Source organism: Notolabrus celidotus, chromosome 14 (genome assembly GCF_009762535.1).
Source record: "Notolabrus celidotus isolate fNotCel1 chromosome 14, fNotCel1.pri, whole genome shotgun sequence".
NCBI classification, from domain to species: domain Eukaryota; kingdom Metazoa; phylum Chordata; class Actinopteri; order Labriformes; family Labridae; genus Notolabrus; species Notolabrus celidotus.
In genome coordinates, this window is record NC_048285.1 from 15,469,337 (window position 1) to 15,493,706 (window position 24,370).

The following is a 24,370-nucleotide window of genomic DNA, read 5'->3' on the forward strand; positions in this document are numbered from 1 at the left end:
AGAATGCACCAGTGGAGAGAGTGTTTGAAAGAGTGTGTGCATGCTAAATGAGGTATTTCTAGAAAGATATAAAGGAGAGAAATCAGGCCAAATACCCCATGGCAAGTGGAGTTCAGTAAGAAAATAAATGCACTCACACTCAGTGTTTGCTGTCATGAACTTTAAGTGTGTATGAAGCTTCTTTCTTCATCACCTTCATGCTTCTGTGCTTATTTTTCAGAAGCTCTTTCCAGTCTTCCCTCGCTGGCCATCTCCAACTTTTTTCCTGTTTATCTCTTCTGCCCCTATCTAAACCCTGCACTCTCACATCTTCTCCATTTCCAGTCACCTCTCATCATCCTCCTCCTTTTCATCTCCTCTCTGTTCCTTGCATCTTTGCCCTCTTGTTTCCCCTCCCCTCATCCACTATTCCTTTGCTTCTTTCTTTGCATTTCTGTTACCACTTTCCTTCTCTCTCAGTCTGCACTTGTCCTCTTCCAAACTTCCCCTTCATCTTACATAAACCCTTTCCTCTGGCCTCACCTCTCCTCCCCCTCCTCCTCCTCACTTGGGCAACTGGGGTAGATAAAGTGGGAAGAGAACCTGTTTTGACTAGTGAGGGCTTCAGTATTTTACAACCAAAGTGTGTGTGTAGCTGCTGATCAGTGGCAGCCTTACCCAGGGAGGCAGCACACAGTGTCAAGTGAATTCATTGCCTACACCTTCTTAATATTAAGACTGTTTAAAAGTGCTGCTTAGCATTCTGAGAGCTTGTATCTCACTGCTCTGAGTCAAATGCCCCCCTCCCACCCCGCCCCCCCCACCACACTGATTTAACCAGATAGACACGCAAACAGAAACACTTGAGTGCATATAGAAATGTAGCCATGCTCTCTTGTGCATACATATTTTGTGAGAAGGAAGCTACAATGATACAGCAAACTGATGGTTCTCATTTTCATCTGGGTCTTTTGGTTACTGCTGCAGGCCTGCAAAGATTAAGTGTACTGGACACAGTGTTAGACACACTCACCCACACACAAATCCTTTTCCCAGATGGACAATAAAAGAGCATATGTAGGGCTGACTTCAGAGATCACCATAAAATGCTTTAAAACGGAATATCCTGTTTTGTGAAATTTGAGATAAACACAAGGTACTTGTGCTGAAAGAAAGGATGAGCTCTTCAGTGAAGAAACCCACCCCACTATACCCTTCTACTGGTACATTTAGTAGCCTACCCATGGCTCCTGATGTCCCCCAAAGCCTGAGATACAAAGGACAGATGGGGAGTGAGAGCAAGCACATCACTGGGGTTATCAAGTGGGCTCCTCCCTTCACTGATGTTTCCTTTAGTTAGGCCCACGACAACTCGGAGGGGCTAAACAGTTAAACTGGCGTCCCTGAGTAACCCCCCTCCATGTGAGTCCCCGCTGTCCAGCATATCTACTAGCAGAATACCCCAATTTAATAAACCCAACCCATACAGTATTGCCACGTTTCAACGGACCCAGGCTCTGTACATGCAAGCTCCACGTGTGGTGGAATTCATCAGTAAACTGGACACTGGACATAGAAGACTCAGGAGACATAACAATACACAGGCAGGAGAGTGCAGTGCAATGCCAAGTCAATTATCTCAGACAATCCCTCGGTCATGGTATTTATCCCCAAAGCCAACACTAAAGTTAGATACATATCTCAAAACAATTGAGAAGAAGAACAGTGTTCTCTGTCACAACATACAGATAGGGACAGGAGCAGGGAAAGGACCTTGATGATTACAACAGTAAAACCTGTCTCGCCTATCACCCCAACTGTGTCTAACCCCGCCTCTGACACTCAGACTGGAAAGATATAAGTGTTAAATATTCTTCCATACCTATGAGACTACGAAATTCCATGACACCAGGTAGTGTCAACACCGATACTACCTACTCTAGCACCTGGACCCTGGCAGCCCCACCACCCAACACACAACAAAAGAGTCTGCAGCTAGATATTAAAAGACCGGGAGGCAGAACATAGATGAGATGCTGGTCTAGGATATTATTCATTCCTGCCGGTCTAGGCTGTTTCTTCCTAACCACACAAAGTTATTTGAAGTTGTCAGGCAGACACAGTAGACAAAACAGGTTTCATGATGGGCTGTACAAGCCACAACAGTTCAAACAATCCACAATTAGATATTACCACAGCTTTGGTCCATCAGTGCATCAACATTTCAATCAGCATTATGTTGTTTTGTTGCTGGTGGTATTATTCTAATAATGTGTTTTGAATCTCAGGGACGATAAGTCTGCATGAGCGAAATGACAAGCACGGTGGGATTGAACAACATCAAGAAGAAAAATATAATAATCATGATTAAATGTAAATATCACAAAAGTATCTTTAAAAATGTAAATGAATTTAACTACATTAACAACAGCATCGTTCTGTTTACAAAATATAGTTTTCATTTGGAGTTAATGGAAAAGTTTAAAAAATGTGTCATGGTTGGTTGCCACTGCAGATTGAGGATTGGGGTTCAGCTCTTCTGCGTTATTGGCCTTTCCACAACGGGCCTATTTAAATGAATTGTGCTTTTACTGTATAATTTCACAGCTGGGAGGCTGTCAGTTTGCATCTGTAGCAGGATTTTTTTCCATCAATAACTCTGCTTTAATTGCCTTATTGCCTGCTTTATTATTAGGGTACTTTGTTTATGTGATTAGTTTGGCTAATTGCTTCCTTAACTTCTGACGGCAATTAAAACCACAGTGAAAAACAAAATAATCTAAACTGATATTAAATGGATGAGTTTGTGAAACTTTTTAGTGCAACCAGAAACAGATGATTAAGTTATGCTGAGTTGGATGAGGGGCCTGTTGAAAGCTGAAATAGCAGAAAACTGCATTCAAAGTTGTATGGTTATGTTAGTTTTCCTCATCAGCAGCTCCCTCGCCTTATTCATAGACTGATAAATCCACAATGAGGTGAAATAGTCAAAAGAAATGGGAATATTGAACACTGAAAACACTAAATAAAGGACATTTGTGGTGACTTTCTTCAAGTGTAGTGCTGTGGCAAGGGGAAAGTGGTTACTTTAGCTCCCACATTTTTTTTTTTCTTTGCAACAAAAACAGCTTAAAGTGTTTCTCTTTCTTACGACAGGTAAGGCTGGAACACACATTTCGCTTTTTGTACCGGTTAGATTTTCTTAAAAAGGTAATTCAAAGCAAATATAGAAAAATAAATTCTCTGAAAAGATCTTTTTGTTGTTATTTAACAAAGACTACAGTTAGTAAAATGTGATGTTATTTATGGATTCGGCCACCTGGCTCATGCTTGTTTTATTTTTGGCTCCATTTCTAGTTGTTGGTTTGGCTCCAAGAGCATGTCTCACAGTGATAGTGTTGCCTTTATCCTGCATAGAGGTGTGTCTTCAACTTCTGTTTTTCTGTCTTCAGGGTTTACAACGTTTTAAATACATGGAAATTCATGTTCACGCTTTAATGTAAGCAAAACCTCCTTTACATGCATTCTTAGACGGTTGTATGTGTGACATCTGTCCTGTGGATGAGCTCTCTGCATCTTGAAAATTGCACACATAGAAGTCATAACATCCAGTCTCAGTTACTTGGCTGGTAATCACACCATAGAGAATGAGCGAAGGATTGTGGGGGTGTGGGAGTTAAAGCTTAGGGTTGGACTATACTGTACTTCAATTGTCAAATGTTCACATGCAGTCGCTGTATTTTGATAGCTCCTTCGAGACATGTGTGGGAAGGATATGTGCATGCTCTAGTTATTAAACTGTATGACAATAAATCTTGTTTGTGCTGGACGTTAAAATTAACCAGGCAACACAAGATGAGAACTAAATTACACGACAAATGTAAATTTGATTTATGGTAATTATGCTGCAATAAGGCGGCCGCAGCTGCAGTGTGCACGCAGACTGCAACTGTTTCACCTGACACCAAACTCATACATACAAATGAAGCTATCTTAAGCATAGGAAATAGGAAAAGAGATTTATGCACTATGCAAACAGATAAGGCAATGTTACAAGCCGGGCGCCTCAGATCGATTAATGTGTGCAACACCCATGAACATACACATACTGATTGAATGTACAATTTACTGTGTATCAGCAATTATCATAACCTCAATTATGTGTTAAAACCTCCAGTAAGTGACGCTCATTTTCTGAAGGCATTATGTTAGGAATTGTGGAATTGCACTTTAATGGTATCTTAAATGATATGCACTTGAGTGTGATTTATGAACACAAACGTGTCATCATGAAGATTCATGATCTCACTTTAGGAATGTGTCAAAGTGTGCGAGTGTGATTGAATGTCACCTTTCAAGCCAGTCAAAATGACAGGGACCTCAAAAATATAAACTGAAGCTGGAAGGCATGCAAATAGATTGAACAAATGCACAAACGTAGATACACACCCACCCACACGATAAGTATTCTGCACCAGGAGGCCCGTATAGCAGTGCACTTTAATCACAGAGTTCATCTCATTTCCTCTCTGCTCTCCTTTATCACTGGCTCCGTTCTTATTCATCTTCATGAGAAAGCAGAGGAAGAGGAGCCAGCGCCTAATAGCTCACTGATTTACATGATGAGTGTTTAGCCCCATAGACAAACTCCTGGGAAAGAGGACAGAAGAGCATACACAGATACCTTCACTAACTCTCTAACACACACAACAGATGGAGGAATATAATTTGTTTTCTTATTACTAAGACTTAGAATTAGGTGCAGATAGAAACACACACATACACACAAATCTATACCTAAACACACACATCAGGGGAACAAACAAGGCAGGCCCTGCAATAAACAGTTGAGTTAGCGCTCGCACACTGCTTTGCTTGTTTAGCGTGTAACTCAATTTGAAATGCTAACACTGCCATAGGCTCAGGGGCATGCAGCGGCAGGCTAGCATCATCAGCGTGCTTCCTAGCAATTTAACTCCCCTCTTTCAACACAGAGCAGTTGTGCAGTGGCCTCATATTTTACACACTCTGAATAAAATTAATTGGGCATTTTTGGGCACGCATCATTTGCACACTGGACCCACTTTGAATTGCAGATGGAGAGTAAAGGGGCGGGGGTGTTTGGGGGTTGTTATATACCACAGCATATTTAAGATTGTGACCATGTTTGGGTGTGCTGTTTCTATTTCAGTCATCTTTGGAGAGTGTGTAAGTGTTCATATGCACGTTCATGTGTGTGCAACATGTGCTTTAGAGCATACATTAATGGTGATGAGCTTTTTCTCTGCAATTAGAATCCATCATCAGATAGAGATGGTTTGGCTTTGGAGGGGAGGGGCTCTAATGACAAGGGAGAAGACGGTAATGATTAAATCGATCATTTATGCAAATACACTTAGACATAAGCAGGATCAACTTAAGCACTGGAAAAACAGTTACCTGCAGAAAATGGTCTCACAGGAAAGTATGTCAGCTGATCAAGGTGCCCTTGAACCAAATGATTAATAGAGTGCTCATAAACAGAGGCTTTAGTCCTTGATGCAGTGGTTGCAAGTTTGAATACCAACCTAAACCATGTGTTGCATATCACCCCTACTCTGTCCTCATACTATCTCCTTCTCTCTTCAGCTGTCCTAGCAATAAAGACATAAATAGCCCAAAAACATGAAAAAGAAATGATGTTTCATTTTCACACTGGTACAGTATTTTGCTATCAAAAATTATGTCAGTGCTTACTGGCGAACTACAGTAACCAGTGGCATACTCAGGCTGTTTTAGGGGCAGGGGTGAAAACAGAAAAAGGGGCACCTCCTTTCAAATCACTGGTACTCACAGTATAGGGAGAATTCAAATGAATTGATACAGCCGTAACAAGAGGGGGGTCTGGGGGTCCTCGCCCCAAAAATTTTGAGCATCTAACCCTTAATTTCCCTGCATCGTGGTGAATATTTTTGTGACCAATTGTGGTGGAAATTGAATTATGAAAAAGGGAAACATAAAAACTATTGATATATTCCTATATTATTGATTATGTAATATAATTAACTACAAAGGCAATCAGAGGGCGCTTTTTATGTCTTATACATTTGAGGGGCATCCAGGGGGTGCTTTTTATGTTTTGTATATTGGAGGGGGATCCAGAGGCAACTTTTAAATTATTTTATACATTTGAGGGGCATCCAGAAGGAACTTATTATTATTATTTTTATACATTTGACATGCAACCACTCCTACTCCTCAAGCATTTCTGCTCCCCCCATGCAAGGGGTCAGTAAGTAAGTGACCACTATGGCAGGGCCATATCATAATCAAAGTCTAATTAATGAAGTTGCTTCATTGAAAGGACTGCAATTGGGATTAACAACAGACTGTAACAGTAGTGTCTTTGGAAATACTCATTCAACTGTGCCAGCCTGTGGTTACATTTTGTAGGACAGTCTGTCCTGCACTGCATGAAGTAATGAAACTGTCTTTATTCATGTCTGCATGTGTGCTGCATAAATAAGTATATCATTGGCCTATTTGAGTCACAAAACAGTCCTCATGAACCATGTTTTAATATTGTAAATAATGGCCTGCATGTGTATCATTTTATTTTAGGAATGGATGACTGCTTCGTTTTAACACACCTGAGCCTAAATTATTCTAACAAATTATTTATAAAAGTTTTACACTCAGAATTATTGCTTTGCAGCAGTGACTGCCCTCCCTCACTAACTAGTAACTTATTATTGTTTACATGCAGCTACATCATTAAATTGTGTTCACACTGAATTATAAGTATCAAAAGAGGGAAGCTGAAACCGAAAATAGGGCATACAAAGAAGAATGGAAGAACATCTATGTGTTTTTCTCACCTTATTTCTTTAGAATGCAAAGTTGGTGAGTCTTGTAGCTGTTTGCAAGTAATATAATGTAAGAGGACATCCCAAGATGAAGCATGGCACCTTCAAGTAGCCTCGCTGCTCCAGACAGAGGCATGGGAGTGCAAAATGAAGAACAGACAGCAAACTACTAGGTCTGTTGTTGTGTATCCTGTAGCCAAATTGTTTTGTAGCCTACAGGTTTAAAAGATCAACCGTCTGGCGCTTTTGTTTTACAGGCAAAAGGCTAAAAGAAGGTGATTCGGGGGATAACTGTTACTGCTGTGACTCTTTGTTTCAGCACCTGGCGCTGTCCACTGTCTGCAGTGCAGCTCATGCCCTGTTCTGTGGCACGAGTTGTGTGCAAGCGGTAACCCCTGTTCGTGAGGATTGAAGCTAATGCGGAAGTGTTAAAAACTGCAGTCTCTCGAGCGTCTGCTGGAGGTACTGGAGGCTGGAAGTACTGGAAACCACATATACCCAAATTTAAAAAACTGATCTTTAAGCAGAAATAAACATGTTTACAGCCTGGTAAAAAAAACAAGTGTAGTCTAGATAGCTAATTTCTCGATCAGCACACACTGTACGCTGCAGTTCTGAAGGTATTAAGATTACGAGTTTTCCATCATGTTTTCCTCACACTAGCTCGACAGCAGTTAGGTTGAGTTTAGCATTTTCAATATGGCTCCCGCTGACGATTGGCTTCAAAACAGCGCTTCAGAAACAGATGGGTGACGTCACAGATACTACACCCATTTTTTAAAAGACTATGGTTTTGTGTATCCATCACAGGCTGTCAGGGCATTGCTGTCAAGAAAAGCAAATAATAAAAGTCACAATCAAAATAATCTTCGGGACCTGATATTATTGCTGTCAGACCAGCTTTCCCTGCCAGTTGCCAACCTGTCCTGTGCTATTGTGGTTTTGCTTCAATGTTGCAGAGTCTAAGATTAGAGCCAGACATGCCAACTTCTCTGTTGTTCGTTGGAACAGCCAACACAGATGTTTATACTCTGCTCTTAGCACTGGGGATCCAAAGGAAACAGGTTGGTGCGAAGTTATTTCCTTGTTCTTACCACTCTACGCTGAAGTGCGTCAACAACGAGAGATGTCCACATAAAGTTACAGACAAAAGGCAAGAACGTATTAATCATACTCAAATTGGAAGTCCCATTCAGAGATTCATGCCGTAACAGTTGCATCACTTCAGGAACAGTTCAGGATCAGATTCTGTATCATATGTGTGGTTTCCTGTTGGCTCTTCTGAGTGGCTCGCCATGTTTGGCAAATAAGTTTTTTGCAAATCAGTTCTGCTTCAAAACAACCAGAACTTGCTGTACACAGCTAAAAATAAATGAAATGGGACTATCAATAAAAATAAGATAGACAGCTAGCATGGGCTGAGTTTGAATAAAGAGGAAAACAAACCCTCCATTGTGCTCAGTTGAACCAAAACAGCAGGATAGATCTGAGTGAAGCTGTGATTTCATGTTGAGTTCCTCTTCAGAACTTTTGCAAAATCATATTGACAAATTCTATTAAATGCTGTAAATAGTCACCTTGTACTAAAACTGTTCAACCAATTAATTACAAGAATTTCAAGGGGGAAATGGTGATTAAGGCCGCAGGAATTTTGATTTAACAGAGTCAGAGAGTTTTGCGAGGCTACAAACTCCACATTTATGTTTGTTGGCTGTCGAAGATAACAGGTGGAGCTCACAGCAAGAGCTCCAATTAAAATCAAAATCAACCTGCCGGCTGGTAATTGCTTTTCCGCCTCCATGTTGTGTGTGTGAGTGTGTGCGTGTAAAGTTGAGCTAAATTTAACTGCATCTACATTTTCACACTCATTTGGTTATTAGACGCGTTTCCAATATACACTCTTTTAATCCGGTTTGTTACCATTCCAGGCATCTTACGGCGGTGTAAAAGTGTTTGGATTAAATCTTATGCCTCTCTCTGCAAGTGTGTGTCACAGGGCAGTGTGTCTTATTTCTCCTGTGGATACCCGAGTACTTTGTGTTGCTGCGGAGATTAGACTGAGCGCCCAGACCCATCAATATCCATGGCTCCTGTTTTGCTCACAAACAAACACACACACACACACACACACACACACACACACACACACACACACACACACACACCACACACACACACACACACACACACACACACACACACAGTGATGGAGTGAGCGGAACAGACCTGACGCTCTCACTCACCGGTAAATGGCTGAGCTGATGGACTGAGGCTATTTAGACAAACTCTCTCTCTCTCTCTCTCTCTCTCTCTTCCTCCCACACACACACACACTCAGCTGGTGATGGAGTGAGGCCGTTCCTTCTCCTCACCTCATGCCCAGTCGCTGGCTTGCAGCCCAGTGTAGACTCGCCAATTGGCCCTTCCACCAAATCAACCACACAAACTTTTCTGATGAGCTCAGTACAGTATACACTCTCTCTCTCTCTCTCTCTCTCTCTCTCTCTCCCTCTCTCTCTCTCTTCCTCTCTCTCTCTTCCTCTCTCTCTCTCTCTCTCTCTCTCTCTCTCTCTCTCTCTCTCTCTCTCTCTCTCTCTCTCTCTCTCTCTCTCTCTCTCTCTCTCTCTCTCTCTCTCTCTCTCTCTCTCTTCCACTCACACATACAGAATCACAGAGTTAGTATTGATTCCCCCTGTAATGTCCTGCTAAGCACTTTCTCCCTAGTTCACACTCTTCAAGCATTTCACAAGTTAGTTATCTTATAAAATGTGGAATCCTTTGTCACTTGACTTGCCCTTGGGCTAACTCAAACACTTAATCTCTCTCTTCTCCTCCTTCACCCATTTCCATTTTCCTTCTATTATCCCTCAAAAACTATTATGCTGCAGATGAATATTACATTATTCTTTTGATTGCTTACAATTTTAAGTTCATGTAACGATTTCTGTGGGACTTGGATCATAATCGTAAAACATTAAACAATGAAATGAATGAAACAACTTTAATTTACATCTCATTAAAGCTTAATATTACATATTATAGGCTATAATGGCCTCAGCCAGACAGACAAACATGCTTCATGGACCTTTAATATCATTCACTGTCTCTCACAGACACATTCATAGAGAAATAATAAATGAACATACAGTAACTGTTACCCTTAAAGAGCTTAAAGAGTCTCGGGCAGCCGACCATTACTATGACTTATGATGAAGCCATCTTTCTTCTTGCCCTAAAGAGAAAATCGTCACTATGAATGTAAAACTTATCTTCAAACATTAGTTTGACTACAGTGAGACTTTGAGACAACATGATTTTTGAATTAAAGTAGCTCAAGTCTTGCCTGGTTCTGAAGAAAAGCAGTGCACAGATCAACCATTTGCATCATGTGAGCAGGGCTCTCAAGTCTCACGCATTGGACGTTTCAACCTGTTCACACGCTCACATGCCACACCTTGTATTTCTCACGCAGAATGATTACTAGGACAATGTCCACCAAGTTTCACCACTTTTCTTTAAATTGTGGAACAGGTAGGAATCAAGTGGGTTTCCCGTAGAGTTCAGAGGGAGCTTGCCACGCACCAGCTAACCAAAAAAAAGAAAGAAAGAAATATAGCAACCCAGCAGCCAATCAAAAAAGAGCATCATTGTATCCGGGTCAAACAACGCAACAACATTACATTCCAAAGAAAAGGATGCACATGCGCAAAGCAGACTGGCCAACGCAGATTGGAAGACGCGGGAGCCCCGTATCAAATGTGTACGATAAGTCATGTCATCAATTTATTTCATAGGCTATTTACTGAACGAAATTATTACTTATTCACAAAAATAAAGACAGTTAGGGAGAGTAAGAGAGAGGGCTGTCAAATTTGTTAAGGTAAAGGAACAAAATACAGCCTATATAAATCTGGATAATGACTATAATGAGAGGCTACAATCTGCTGTCAAAATCTCACTCTGAACTGAGTTCAAACTTGAGAGCCCTGCAAGCAGTGTAACTGTAAAAAAACTGATTAAAAAGTTCAAAGGTAGCCTGTCACACGTCTGATATCACATCTCATGTCAAATCACATAGTCCTGGATGGTAAGATGAAATGTCTTAACAGCTTACGACTTCCCATATTACCTTTCTTGTAAGCTACTTTGTGGCTAACTAGCACATGCTAGCATACTACGTACACACATTTGTGTTACAAGCATAGACTGAGTAAAAATTGGACGTAGTATCTGTTACGTCACCCATCTGTTCCTGAGCACTGTTATGAAGCCATATTGGAGATGCTGAACACAATCAAGCACTAGTGTGGGGTAAAGAGGCGGGCCATTAGCCGTTTCATTAACAGCAACAGGGTGCACGCCTGTGAATCTATTCAGCCATGTCCTCATTTGGGCAAAAGTAGTAAGTTTAATATCTTGGAAAATACAGAGTTATAAAAAAAATCACCCCCTGTATAGTGTGTGCTGATAGAGAAATGATCTACTCAGAACTAAACCGCTTTTTGGACCAGGCAGTAAACATGTTTATTTTTGCTGCAAAGATCGTCTTATTTGAATGGGTGTATATGTGGTTTCCGATGTGCCTGCAGCCAGCCTCAAGTGGATGCTCGATGAACTGTAGTTTTTAGAACATCCGCATGGGCTTCATTTTTAAGACCGGAGGTTGCCGCTTGGCTACAAGCTACTATACATTCCAAATAGTGAACATAAAATGCATTTAGTGAAAATTAAAGTATTAATTTTGATACTGTTCTAAATATGGAAGTTAGCATTTATCAAATTGCTACTTTTTACTTATTAAAAGTACCGCCAACTTGACTGTTAGCATGGCTGTAGACAACTACTCATGCATCGGTTGCTCAATTTAAAATAATTGAAATCTAAAACTCAGTTCTAAATCTTTATGTCTACATTTTCATCCCCAAGAGTGTTCTCATGTTTTCATGGAGCAAGGCATCTGAACAAGCTGGACTCTGTTTAGTCCTTGTCAAGCATGATGTGTTGCATGTGTGCGTAAAACCGTATCCACAAAGCATCAATGGTAGAGATGGCAGTCAAAGTGGGATCAATAGGGCTGTCAGTCCTCATTAGAGTGAGGGTACAAGAAATTGCACTGTCTATTTTTCAAGTAACAAATGAAAAATTGTTTGAAGGCAGCATTTATTTTCCTATTTCCTGTTTGCGATGTTCCCATTGTATGTTACATGTTGATCAAATGCTGTTTAAATCCAATATTCTCCTATAAAGATGCACTTAGCACCTGTGTTCATCTTTGCTCTTGTTCTTCATCAAGGCACACTGAATCTAAACTGAATTCTTAATTTCTTTAAAGACGATCAACAAATAACCACAACACCACTTTATGACTGATTCTTCATTCCCCATTAGGACATTAACGCATTAAGTGACAAGTAAGAGTGAAAAAATACTGTCCACTTTGTTCCAAATGGTTACATAACAGAAACTTCAATGAAGCAAGGAAGAGGGACTGCAAGGTTGATGAAGACGAATGGATCACACAAAGTCAGCCAGGCTGCGACTGGGTGCTATTTTGTTTCCTGGCTATTTGTCAGTTACTCATAGCCCTGTCTACCCTTGTATTTACTGTCTAGTGGACTGCCAATTTTGGGTGAGTGACTGAAATGAATTAAATGTAGTTCACTCAGCAGTCCTACAGCCATGGTTTAATGATTTTAAAGTTCATGAGTTCACATGTTAATTGACTTCCAGACATTGACGTTAATAGTTATTTACTACTATTACAAGCCTCGAAAACGAAGAAATATAAACCTCTAATTTGTGATGTCCTGGATGAACTGAAGCTACTTCTGGAGACACAATCAGAGAACTTCAATTTGTACTACCAACTTCTACTGACTTATTTGTCACATGTACAGTCACTTTTACAACACACTCTATTACCCTGGAAAATAATGTCTAATAGTATCTGTGTTTGTTCTTTTCACATCAGGGTCAAAATGACAGACATGGGGGCATAAAAAAATGCTGTTTCATTCTTTGTGGTTGTGACAGGCAGTCACATCTACTCACTGCACATCACACTGTCCTGAGGCACAGAGATAAAATGTTTAAAAGCCGCAATTTAGTGGTGTTCTTACTCAAGTTTCTCTTACAATATGACAGATAATGGCCTACTTAATAAAACTTTGTTTTAGATTTAATATAGAAATATCTGAATAATTTCTCCAAATACTTTTACAATAAAATATATACATTTTTAGTTTCCCTCAGAAATTCTCAAAAGACAATTAAATGAAATTATCTTGAGATACTGGCTTCTATCCCATTTGTTATTAACCCCTACTCTCCACCTTCTGCAGAGGTGTTGGATCCTGGGTCAGGTTGAGTCTCACTGGAAGCAGGAGATGACCTCTTCCCTTCATGTCTGGTGTGATCTGTTTCTTCAGGGTCTCTCCTGTCCTGCTCTCGTGCACACTGAAGGTGCAAAGGTTGAGGTCGCTCATGTACCAGTGCTCCTCCTATAGATATGAAAGGAGGCAAGAATGGTATCAGAGTGAGTGTGCTGGGTTGCAAGATTACATACTGATGACAAGATTTGGATCAAAGGAATAAAAAGACATGAAACATGCAGTCTGAGGTATCATCAATGAAGCTGAACTGGCAAGCTCTTTAATGAGTTGCCATCTCAGTTTTTTCTCCTCACTCAAAAAAAATATCCATAATTAAGTGTTTACTTTGATATACTGAATATGGATGTTATTTTTGATCTGCATAATTCACCTCCAATAAACATTAAACAGACAATGTATGAATCAAACAGTATCTAATGAAATAGAAATGTGGCATGATAGCTCTTAAATCTTTCAAAGTTACAGACTAGATTGAAACAGACAGCTCTCTTTGTCTCTCAGTTGTGTTGATGTATTGTTTATACATGTGAACAGGCGTTTACAATAGAGGATAAAAGCATCACATTTCTTTATGTTCTATATAGTTAGTAAGTATGTGTACACACATGTTCTTCTTTTTGGTTGTGTATAAGTGTGGTTTTACTTGTGTGTGTGTGGGCCTCAGGAAGATTTTGAAATGAGGCAACTCTCACTAGACAACGCCCCAGGCTAACTTAATATGGGCCTCATTTGACACAAACAACCTCACCACACACACATCCAAAACTGTGGCTTGATGCTGGGTTTCACATCCATTTTGTCAAACAGGATCCTACCACCCACCGGCACGCTGCAGAGTGGAGGTTAGGCTTTATCAGAGCGTGCATGCACTGCTGTAGGTTTGAACCACAACAATCTGAGGATGGTTACCCTGACGCTTGGTGCTAAACAATAGCTTTACCATCTCACATAATTTATTTCAAACTCATTGTGTAATATAAGCATCTAGCATCCACTTAAGCAACCTGATTACTGTTGGTGTACCTGTCCAAACAGACCAATGGTGTCTCCAGGCAGGTAGGTAAGAGCCACATTGCAGTCAGATGATGCCGAGAGAAGGAGGAGTCTATCTCCATGCATACAGATGTCAACGGTGAGTCACACGATCATGATGCGGTTGGACACTACTCAGCAGTTTTGGTGGTTCCTTGGTTGTTGTGTCATTTGGTACAAGGCAATAATTCTAAAGGACAGAAGAGAAAACAGTAGATTATTTAATGTCATAGCTAATATATTCAACAATTGTTCTATCGAGACATATCACAGTTTCAGGCGGCAAATAATAATTTACACTCAAAGTTCCTCACTCCTTCTTGAATGAGGGTTATTAATTTCACACAAAGGGAAACAATTGCAGCTTCTCTTAATCATTTGGGGACTTTGGAGTTTGTTAGCTAGAGTGATGGCTGTTTCTTTGCTCTAGCCAGCTAATTAATACAAAAGGGTGTTGACACATGTTGACACACAAAAAAGCTTAAGACACATGATCTAGAAAAAACTCTGCATCCTCACCAGCTGATAATCGACATAAAAGACTGAGGAAAATAACAGCATTGTTCCTGTACCAGGGAGTAACAGATAGCTTTGTTCTCTCTGTAAGTGAAGTGTGCATACTGAACTTATCCTGCTGCGGGGGAAAACAAAGCAGTTAGATTTGTGCTTTTTCATTAGTATTTTTTATTTTTCCTAGAGGAAAGGCTTTAATGGTTTCAACTTAAACAAAAGTTTGGCTGGATTGCTGGGATATAAACTTCCACTATTCCAAGGACAAAGCTGCCAATGTTAAACTCTAACTTGGGACCAACAGTGAGGAAATGCTATGCATTAAGTAATTCTACTCCTGAACAATTACATTCTAAAACCTGACCTGACACAGTGCAAATAATTGAATGACACCTTTTGGCATTGTCCTTCGGCTTGAGAGTAACACCAGATCTATCTGAAGTGCAGCTGTAAGTAGCTGGCAGCACATTCACATTTGCAGCTAATATAAGAACATAAAATATTATCTGTTTATCAATTCCTACTAGATAGGATAGCTGTTTGGAACAGTGTTTATATAGAAATTCAACGTTGTAGACAGCCCAGGTGATAGGTTTGTCAGTGCCCAGGTCAAGGAAACCCCCCAATTTAAAAAAAAGAAACTATTCCAGCATATGTTTTCACTGTCAGAGGGCCAAAGCACACAAAGTGCTCCAACTCTGTGTAGGTTGCTTCAGTGTTGGGCACATCTCCACATTGTGATGTGCAGAGCTGCGCACACCAATCATGACAGCGCTATATTCTATCCACATATATAATGTGCTTTGGCAACAACATGTCTTTTTCATGCCAATAAAGCAAATTGAACTGAATTGAATTGAATTTAATGAGCTGAATGGAGTCCCTATTATTAGTCTGATCATGATCAAACTAAGTTTTTGTATCACATCATCACCTCCTTTTGTGATCACCCGCTCCTCCGCCCTGCTTCCTAAATAAAGGCAGCTATCCATGTTTTTTAAGGGTTAACAAAATGAACGGGGCTCCTGGTTTATTCGCATACAAAGTGGAACAACAAGATCTGATAACAAGTGCTCAACAGATTTGTAGAAGCATGTAAATGAAAGCCGTCATAACCATGCTCCAAGCTGTCCACTTACGATCTGATCACAGAGGATGCATTATTGCCTTAGTCAACAGAACAGCTTTCTGTATTTGTTTAGGTTGTTCACGGTCTTTAAAAGGTAACTGGCTGTAGCTTCATTTTAATATAAGCCTCCTCTTACTCTTCCTCTTTTAATCTGCAACACTGGTTTCAAGGAGCTGTATTTGTCAACAGAGCTGTCAGTTAAAACTAATTAAAACTAAACTTCTTAAAAACGAACATAGACACAATATGAACAAACTAATATGAAAGAAACCCAGGAAAATAAATAATTTAAAGAACCTAATCAGTTTATATAAAGGCAGGTTTTTTTTAAATATATGTAGATAGTCAAGACAGGGCGATAGAGTGTTTTGGATTCACTTTTGTGAGCTGTCAAGTTGTCCATCTGTTTCTACAATCATTGTTCAGGAATTGGTGTATGACCGAAAAACTCCAACATGACAGTACAGTATCTGTTTTAAAAATGTATGAGGGATATAAGTTGATTGACTGATTAATTAATTGATTGATTATCTAATAATTGAGTTCTATAAATAAATGAAATGTGTCCTTTCATCATAGCAGCTCTATTTAAAACATTGAAGACAAAGATACACTCATTAGAATTAACATTTCAAACACCAGAGTGCACATTCAGAGACTTTCAGCGTACTTTTGATCTGGGATTCAGCTTCTTATTCATTTAGGAATTGACTTGTGCAAGAGGAGTCGGACCTTCCTCTAAGTTGCTGCTTTGTCTGGCAGTCTCGTTGAATGAAAGTCTTCATAAACCGAACCATGAACAACTGCATCATGCTAGGGTGCGACCTGGTACTGAACGTGAACTGCAGATTCCTGGTCTGAGAGCACAACACTGTGCAATCATGTTTAGCTATCCAAGCTGGTTTCAAAGCGTACACAAACTTGCCACAGGACAGGATTTCTACTAGAGCAATGAGCTTGTTCAGTTCTTCAACTCTGCTACATATATACATACATTTCCATAAATTAAACTGGAAGCCAAATGAGACGCACCCATTTGAATTCATCCCCTTTTATAAACTGTGACAGAGAGTTGAGCTGTAAATACTGTGGCAATAATACCCGAGAGGGTGTTCTTTTACTGCAATTATAAGCATGACAGTGATGCAGCTATTCCTTCTTCTGATGCGGCGATCAGAGTTTTTTATAATCAGAGTCAGAAAGTCAAAGGCCTCTCTGAAGAAGAACCAGAAACTCTTCAGCTTCCAAACATGTTTTGTATGTGAGGAGTGAGGTGACTGTAATCATTTAATTTGGCCGAAAATTTTACTTGGGTCTTTCATCATTTTTATCCTCTTCTACTGCCCAAACAGATGTCACAGTGAATCACAGTCACACTGCTTTTACATGCATTTTAGTGTGTCTCCCTGTGAAGAGAGGATGAAGATTGCAAGCGATGCTCCAGTTGTTCATTTGAAAAGCCTGTAAAATTTTAAATAAAATCAAAAAGAATGAGGATGTTACCTCCTACTGCTTGTATTAGTGAGGGTTTCTTAGTGATTGATGGGTCTGGTTGTTCTCTAGCAAGCTACTGGGGCTTCAAAGTGACAGACAGAGCTGTCACTTCGTAGTTAACAACATGCTTTATCTAATGAAGATATCGAGGTCTACTCTGTCTTCAACATTTATGACAGTCTGTGTCTTGATCTCTGTCCCTCCCTCTGGCTTTGTGTTCACTCTTGGCCATCTCTGTTTAGTTCTTTCAACAGAAAATGCAAATGTTACTGTGACATGAGGTTTCACTGTGAATCAGTATGGTCCACTGCAAGTGATGTTCTTAAAGGAACAAGCACATTTTATTTGTCTATTATAATAATAATAATAATAATAATAATTATTATTATTATTATTTCTGTTTGCTGACTGAAGCAGATACACAATTGTTTTCTGCTTTGTTAGTTTATGAATATCTGTAAATGTATGAATGTTGCAAAAATATGAAAAAAGCAATACAATTGTAAATCATAAAACAAAAAAAAAAAAAAAAAGCAACAAGCAACTACCTGTAAGTTCCAAGTCTTGAGTGTCCCCTCAGAGTCAGCTGTGACTAATAATTTCCACAGGGGCTAACAGTCATCGCTATTGACCCCAGCTCTTTGTTGTGAGCGGTGAACTGTCCCACCAGACAGCTGTGTGCGGTGCTCCAAAGCCTAACCAGACCTGAACCTCTGCAGGACACCAAGTCGGCACCACCTACAGAAGTGGAGGAATATTTATAGAGGGAATATTCACTGCAGGACTTTGGCATAAGTTTGTGGATTGTAAGTTGTCCCTTTAGAAGATGCTCATCACAGCTGACTGGGTGTGTTTATCAGAGTCATGGCACTGATTTGTGACTCGAGATAACTAATAAATATATATATATTTTCTTTAGTTAAGCCAGTGATGCTCATAGACTGTATACAACATGACTGTAGTCTCAGTGACGTCCCTATTGGTGTCTAGAGCTGAGTTCTGAAGCCGATCAACGCCAATCGCCCTATTATATATGCTGACTCAGGCAATTTCTTTTGATCAACTTAGCAAGAGCTAACAGCTAACAGCTACCAGCTACCAGCTAGCTGTCAGTCAAGTCTACCACACTCCTAAATATGCAAAACTGGTAACCTGAAAACCTTCTAAACTAATGTGCTCTTAAGAAAATACTCCCCCAATACGGTAAGGTAGAATACAGAAAGTAGTTATTCAGACCTATATCATTTGTTTTAGACCTGCAAACATGTTTATTTTTGCTATAAAGATGGCCATGTACTGTATGTGGCTGCTGGGGCCCTTGCAGTCAGCCTCAATGCACCAAACCTAGCTACTAAAACAAATACAAGAAAACATGATAATGACTCATACTTTGCCCCTAGCTTGATCACCAACAGTGGGCCACCCACACATTAAAAATGTGGAAGTTGCATGTTGCATGTTGCAGGGTCATTTCTAATCGCTCCCTTGGATTTGCTTCCTGTAAAAGTGGATTGTTGGTTATCGCACACCCATGTTGCAATTCTATATTTTTGCAGACGATGTTCAAAGTAACATTGCAAAGAACATGACTGGTAGTGTGTTAAAGGGTAAATGCAAGTGGGAATACAGGCCACAATAGTTATCCTTTCTTTGTTTAGATTTTCTTTTTGTTAAGTTGTTTAGCAGCTACAACTAACAGACAGAGGAGTAAACTTCAGAGTTTGAGTTGCTACATTTGCAGAAGTAGTTAAATTGGAAACTTGAAACTAGTTTATTACATCAATCATTCAGTGTACTAGTTCTGGATGATATTGAAAAAGATGTTATCACAATAAAATGTTTCATATCAGTTGATATCGATAATTATCACGTTAAAAATATCAAATTATTTAATTTAAATAACCTGAAAGTATATTTAATTAAATGTATTAAGACTAAGACTAACGACTGCTTTGAGCTTGTAGATTTTGTGTTTTCTCTCGTGTCGTTATTGCTAGTTTTAGCTGTGTTAACATTCTGCTCCAAATGTCTTTGAGCCCGCCAACCTCGTACCCTGCGACATGATTGGCTGTTCAATGCTGTCTTCTTCTTCTGTTTAATTTTGTGTGGCAACTAGCATTTGAGGCACTTCAGCACACCCTGCCTTTGGTTGGGGGTTATAATTACAGTTTTAATATACATTGAAACTATATCAAACATTTGTTATATTGTTATATTGAGAAAAATTATACCACGATAATTATCATCATCAATTTATCGCCCAGCCGTACAGTGTACTCTCCATTTGCTTACCCAAAGTTTTACAGTCTTAAAATGCCAACATAACATACAAAGCACCAGATTGCATTTGTTTATTCTAAACCTTGTCTTTTCAAGAATAAAACCTGGGCTGTATTTGCAGTGAAGCTGGCTTTTAACAGCTTCTGGTTGTCAAACTCTTCCAAGTCTTGTTCCTCAACTGTGTTTGCATCAACCGTAATTCTTCAAATTGCACACTCTCTTGTAAGAACTACAGGTTATGAGCAGGCAGTGGAGAGGAGTTTTTATTACTATTATAAAACTGGCAGTAATTTTTGGCTGTGATGATGTCACAGAATATATCCAGGTTAAAATATTGCTTCATAATAATAAAGCATCGTGGTGATGCTGTGTAGCATTACTCAAACATGATGCTGTGTCCTATAACTTCCAGAACACAAATTACTTGCAGCCAAGCAAGTTTGATAATCACAACTTTTAATGTCACCTGTAGTGGCTGCTGCAGACGTGCGACCTGGTATAAAGATCAATTGAGTGATGGCAATGAAGTTATCAGAGTCTTCCTTGTTGTTCACTCCAGGATGAGATTCTGTATTAACAAAAAGAATGAGTAAGAAAACAATGAATGACATAAAATAACTTAGAGTAGAGTGAACAGCCAGACACATTTCATTTTTATATACAAAATAATGTACCATATGTTAAATTTCCCCTCATTTACATTGGAAAAAGGAAGCTTTATCTGCATCTCACCTTCTTCGTGAGGATGAAGTTTCCTCAAAGCTGTTTCAGTGCTGCTGTTCCACACTATGACTTCTCCATCGTAACTTCCTGCACCCATCCAAAGCGGGACAAAAAAAAGTGCAAGAACTTACAACCTCTTGAAACCATACATTGTTTTTTGACAGAAACACAACAAAACCTGCCAGGCTTTCAGTTCAGCTAAGTTCATCAAAACAGAAAGCAAATGTCATATTCAAAGAGCCAACACATTCCCTCTGTCAAAACACCCATTTAACTTTCCTTGTACTGCTGAATCATGCAAACCAGCCACTAAACCACTCTAAAGATGATTAAAGTCAACATCTGTCCCCAGCTGCCATCTGCTCCAGCACTCAAACCTCAACATTAACCTCAAACGGAAGTGCTTTCCCAATGATCTTCATTAAGAAGTGCATGTGCATGTCTGTAGATGAGTGTGTGTTTTTTCTATAAGGCAGAAATCTCATCATGTGGTTGGACAGTCGAACAGCAGGAGTTAATGAGAAATGTGAGGAGTGTGTTTGCTATAGGAGGTGTGTATGTGTGAGCAATAAGAGGTATAAAGTTTATGAGAGTGTGGGTCCTTTGCATTATTCATGCAGCCCAGGGCCAGTTTCTGTATTTCAAGTGACTTTTATCGTGTGTGTGTGTGTGTGTGTGTGTATGTGTGTGAGTTTGTGTGAGTGTAGGAGAGGGGAGGCAGAGGGTAAGAGTGCAATATATCTACAATGTTGAGATCTCAAACAAAGCTGGATCAATATATCCTTCATTAACTTTTGTTTCTTTTACACTGAAACGATATCTTTACATGCACAAACATAACAGTGCTTTATTAATCAGAATGCATGGCGATGAAGAGAAAAAGAAAGTATGCACAAAAGCCCATAGAGCATTGTTCTTTGCTACATTTTACATAGCATCAGTTACTGAGCATAGACTGTATAAATAATGCACATAGTATCCGTGACGTCACCCATCTGTTTCTGAAGCGCTGTTTTGAAGCCAATCGTCAGCTCCTGTCGAGCTAGTGTGAGGTAAAGAGGCCGGCTTTGAGCCTCCTAGCCAACAGCTACAGTGTTAATGCCTGTCAATCAAGTTGGCTGTGCCTCTCATAATGGAAAGCTTGTGATCTTAATATTTTCAAAACTGCTGCGTTCTGAAAAAATTCCTTCCCCAAACAGTGTGTGCCGATCAAGAAATTAGCTACCAGACTACACAGTTTTTTTGTACCAGGCGATAAACATGTTTATTATTATTTAAGCTTTTTTGAATTTGTATGTGGTCTCTGGTACTTCCAGAGCCAGCCTCAAGCGGACACTGGAGAAACTGCTGTTTGTAACACTTCCGCATTGGCTTCAATTCTCATGGCCGGAGGTTGCCACCTGTTGCTGAGTTGAAGAAAAATGTGTAAAGCAAAAAGGATACAAGCTTTCTATCAACTGCATAACTGCAGGCTGACTTCTACCACCTGACAATCTGCTGAACTTACATGTAGGATCATTATATTTGTGCTGAAATCACAACAGGACAGACTTTCTTGAAGTTCTACATTCACAGACTGGACCTTCCCCGGTCAATACCTCATCAGCGAAACACTGCTTTTACAAAAGGCGACACCTCTTTCCAACCATAGCAAAGATAGGCTGGAAGTTACAACAAGCCATTCTGTGAGCTGGACAATGTACACTGGCCTTTATACACATCTGGCCCTGACTTGAGTGTAGAGGGAATGACAACAAAGTGTATTACGGAAAAAAAAAAAGCAGTACAGTTATTCAATAACTTCATCCTGGATAGATTTAACACATTAATGGTTTACTTCTGCAACAATAACTTAGGAAAATCATGTGTCTCAGGAGCTTCTTGTCCTCGAAGGCCACCTTTGCTTCACTGACAGTCTGACCACTAGATATCACTAATATTCTCCATTTCTACATGCTGTACCTTTAAGTAAAATGTCATCAAGGAAACTGTACATGTAGTTGAGTAGAATTATAGCAAACTAAATCCCTCCTTCCTACATTTTTGTTAATAGTTACAGTTCAGTAATTTATGATCAAGCTGTCATAACACACAAATACAATGGACAGGTTTTTTTCATACGCTAATGGCAGATGCTGCAATAGCATGCCCATCAGTATTAACCAATCTAATTCATATGCATTCACACACTGCTGGTTATACACTTGAAGCACCAGGTTATGTGTCCAGCCCAAGGTCACTCCAGCATGTGGACTTCAGGAGCTGGGATCATACTGCCAACTTTCCAATAGAGAGACGGCCGACTCTACCGCTGAGCCACAGCTACTCCCAATACAGCACGCCCTTACCCTTATTACCTACAGAGTAAGTGGACTGCCAACAATTTGGTCATAGAGGTGTGCCTTCTCTTTTGGAAAGAGGGAAAGAGGAGAATAAGAGATAGAGAGCGATGATAGTGATGAGACGGATAGTAGTAGAAGTAAGAGTCTGGGACATCCACAGCAGCAGGCCATCTACGGCAGAGATCCAGAGGAACCTACGAGATAAGGGAGTGCAGGGACTCAAGAAAGGTCTATGGTTAGTCTCTTTAATGGGACAGGGAGAGTTAAAGTACAGTAAGTGACATGGGGGGGGGTGTCTGTTCCCCAGTGTGTCTGTTCCCCTGGCAGTCTTATTCTATAGCAGCACAACTAAGAGCTGGCCTAAACCTGAGCCAGCTCAAACTATAAGCTTTACCAAAGAGGAAAGTTTTAAGCCTAATCTTAAAAGAAGAGAGGGTGTCTGCCTCCTGGACCCTGACTGGTAGATGATTCCAAAGGAGAGCTCTCCTGATAACTGAATGCTCTACTTCCCATACTACTTTTAGAGACTTTAGGAATGACAAGCAAACCTGTCGTATACTGTATGCTCAGCCAATGTAAAAGAAGATGGATCTTTGTATTGATCCTAATAAATCTTTAATCATTGAAGTGATATGTCGATTGATATTACCATCCTTACACCTAGGCCACTCACTCAATATGTAGTCTCTGTACATGAGGCTAGCAGTTTAACACTGTGCTAAACCACTGCTCCAAAGTTTCCCTTTTTTAACTGTCAAACTTGTCAACAAAGAATCTGAAATATGCAGCCCGTTCAAGTCGGAGCATCCTCAGCTTGAAAAAGATGTCATTGCTTCCCTCAGTATTCTGATTTCTGTGCTTGCATTTGCATTTCTAAAACATTTTGGCCATCCATCAAAGTTCAGATGAGTTGGTCCTCGCTCACTTGGAAGGTGTTCAGCCATGGAGGATTAAGGGATCCAAGGCAAGAAGGAGGTACACAGGACCCCTGTGTACATGTACCCTGCTGTGTGTGTGTGTGTGTGTGTGTGTGTGTGTGTGTGTGTGTGTGTGTGTGTGCGTGCGTGCGTGCGTACGTGTGTGCGTGCGTACGTGTGTGTGTGTGCGAGATGTGAAGCGGAACCTGAGGAAACACTCTGAATATGGATGAGGATCATCAACCAAATGTTCCTGCTTCGGTTTGATTCAACTTGAGACACAAACTAGCAGGTGCATGTACACAAACACACAAAAACACATCCAATCACTTGGGCATGTGTGCGTCCGACTGAACTTTAAATTGACTTTTGTCACTGGTGGCCACAATGCCACCACAGCTTTCTCTTGGCAGCACTCGGATATGATTTGGCAACATGCATGCTTTGATGTGAGACAGCATTACTCAGCGGGACCCTGAAGAAATTTTCTGGCAACTGAATCCAGTGCGTCATCGCTCTCAGACGGCACATTTGCGCTCGGTGGATTTGGAGAAGAAATAATTTGTTAAAATATTTAACGCCAAAAACAGCATGATGATAGTTTGCATCCACCTTTCTTTCCTTTAATGTGCAAGTAGAGAAGTGTGGAAATGTACAAATGTGATTCATCCATTTTTCACTTCAGCCCCAAAGGCCCAGAGGAAGACAGCGGGAACAAGCACAGGAT

At 40.1% G+C, this 24,370-nt stretch overlaps 1 protein-coding gene across 1 annotated transcript in view; it reads right to left on the bottom strand.

The window, feature by feature from the left end:
• Positions 1-4,573: 4,573 nt before the first annotated feature.
• Positions 4,574-24,370, bottom strand: part of LOC117825458 (WD repeat-containing protein 49-like) — a 44,583-nt gene continuing 24,786 nt past the window's right edge. The window contains exons 15-20 of the mRNA XM_034701321.1: positions 20,394-20,471; positions 20,128-20,229; positions 17,930-18,119; positions 14,240-14,438; positions 13,157-13,324; positions 4,574-4,629 (exon numbers count right to left, since the gene is read on the bottom strand). Coding sequence (XP_034557212.1) covers positions 17,974-18,119; positions 20,128-20,229; positions 20,394-20,471 — 326 coding nt within the window. The 3' untranslated portion in view covers positions 4,574-4,629; positions 13,157-13,324; positions 14,240-14,438; positions 17,930-17,973. The remainder of the gene's footprint in view (positions 4,630-13,156; positions 13,325-14,239; positions 14,439-17,929; positions 18,120-20,127; positions 20,230-20,393; positions 20,472-24,370) is intronic.